At 48.3% G+C, this 931-nt stretch overlaps 1 protein-coding gene across 1 annotated transcript in view; it reads right to left on the bottom strand.

Annotated features, from left to right (window-relative positions):
- Positions 1–931, bottom strand: part of CCND1 (cyclin D1) — a 14,796-nt gene that overhangs the window by 12,424 nt on the left and 1,441 nt on the right. Inside the window, exon 2 of the mRNA XM_009334537.1 lies at positions 87–302. Coding sequence (XP_009332812.1) covers positions 87–302 — 216 coding nt within the window. The remainder of the gene's footprint in view (positions 1–86; positions 303–931) is intronic.

The following is a 931-nucleotide window of genomic DNA, read 5'->3' as shown; positions in this document are numbered from 1 at the left end:
GTGTCGGGGGGGCTCGCTAATCGGCGGCTTTGGTTTGGGTTTGGTTTTGTTTTGTTTTTTCCTGAGGTGATTAAACGTGAAATTACCAGTAATTCGTCGGGTCTAATGGAGTTATCTGTATAAATGCACAGTTTTTCTGCGGTCAGAGGAATAGTTTCCTTCATTTTTGAAGCCACAAACATGCAGGTAGCTCCGAGCAATTGCAATCGGCTTTTCTTGAGGGGTTCAAACGACAAAAATCTGTCCAAATAATTCATAGCCAAGGGGAAAACCTCCTCTTCGCACTTCTGCTCCTCGCAAACCTGGAAGAAGGAGAGAGATTGTTGAAGAATAATTTAATATAAGCGAAAGCCAGGCTTGTCCCGCCGCCCTCCCCTTCCCTCCCCTCCTCGCCCCCCAGGCTTTGCAGGGCAAGGTTGAAGGAGACGAGGGGGAAAATGCAGTTGGGGGAAACGGGTAAGTCAGGGAAAAACGGAGGCATCAAAGAATGGAAGAGAGAAAGTCACGAGTGACAAAGTGGGGAGAAATGTGGCGTTAGAAATCCGCAGGCGATTCATGGCAAAAAGCGGGGGGGGGGAGGGGGCGAAGAGGAGGTCTGTCCCCATCTTTTCAGCCCCTAGAACAAATTTTAAAAAAGGAAAGAAAAAGGAAAGCGGAGGAAAATGCGAGCCCCCGTGTCTGGGAATGGGGTGCAGAGCCGGGCTTGCCCCCGGATTTATTTATTTCGCTTTTATTTTTTCGTCTAATTTGCCGTTGTGCTGCCGATTCCCCTCTCTGGTCGAGACACAAAGGTGGCGTCCAGCCTCATTTCCCCAGACGTCATCTTTTCAAAAAATATTTAAAAATATTTAAAAAATTCTTCGAGCTCTCAAAAAAGGTTGAAAATGAAGCGGCGGGGGTCCTTTACCGATCCCCGTGCCGATGGTCCTGC

The sequence above is a fragment of the Pygoscelis adeliae genome, unplaced genomic scaffold (genome assembly GCF_000699105.1).
Source record: "Pygoscelis adeliae isolate BGI_AS28 unplaced genomic scaffold, ASM69910v1 Scaffold171, whole genome shotgun sequence".
NCBI lineage: Eukaryota > Metazoa > Chordata > Aves > Sphenisciformes > Spheniscidae > Pygoscelis > Pygoscelis adeliae.
Note: the sequence above shows the minus strand (reverse complement) of the source record. Positions and strands in the feature narration are given on the sequence as shown.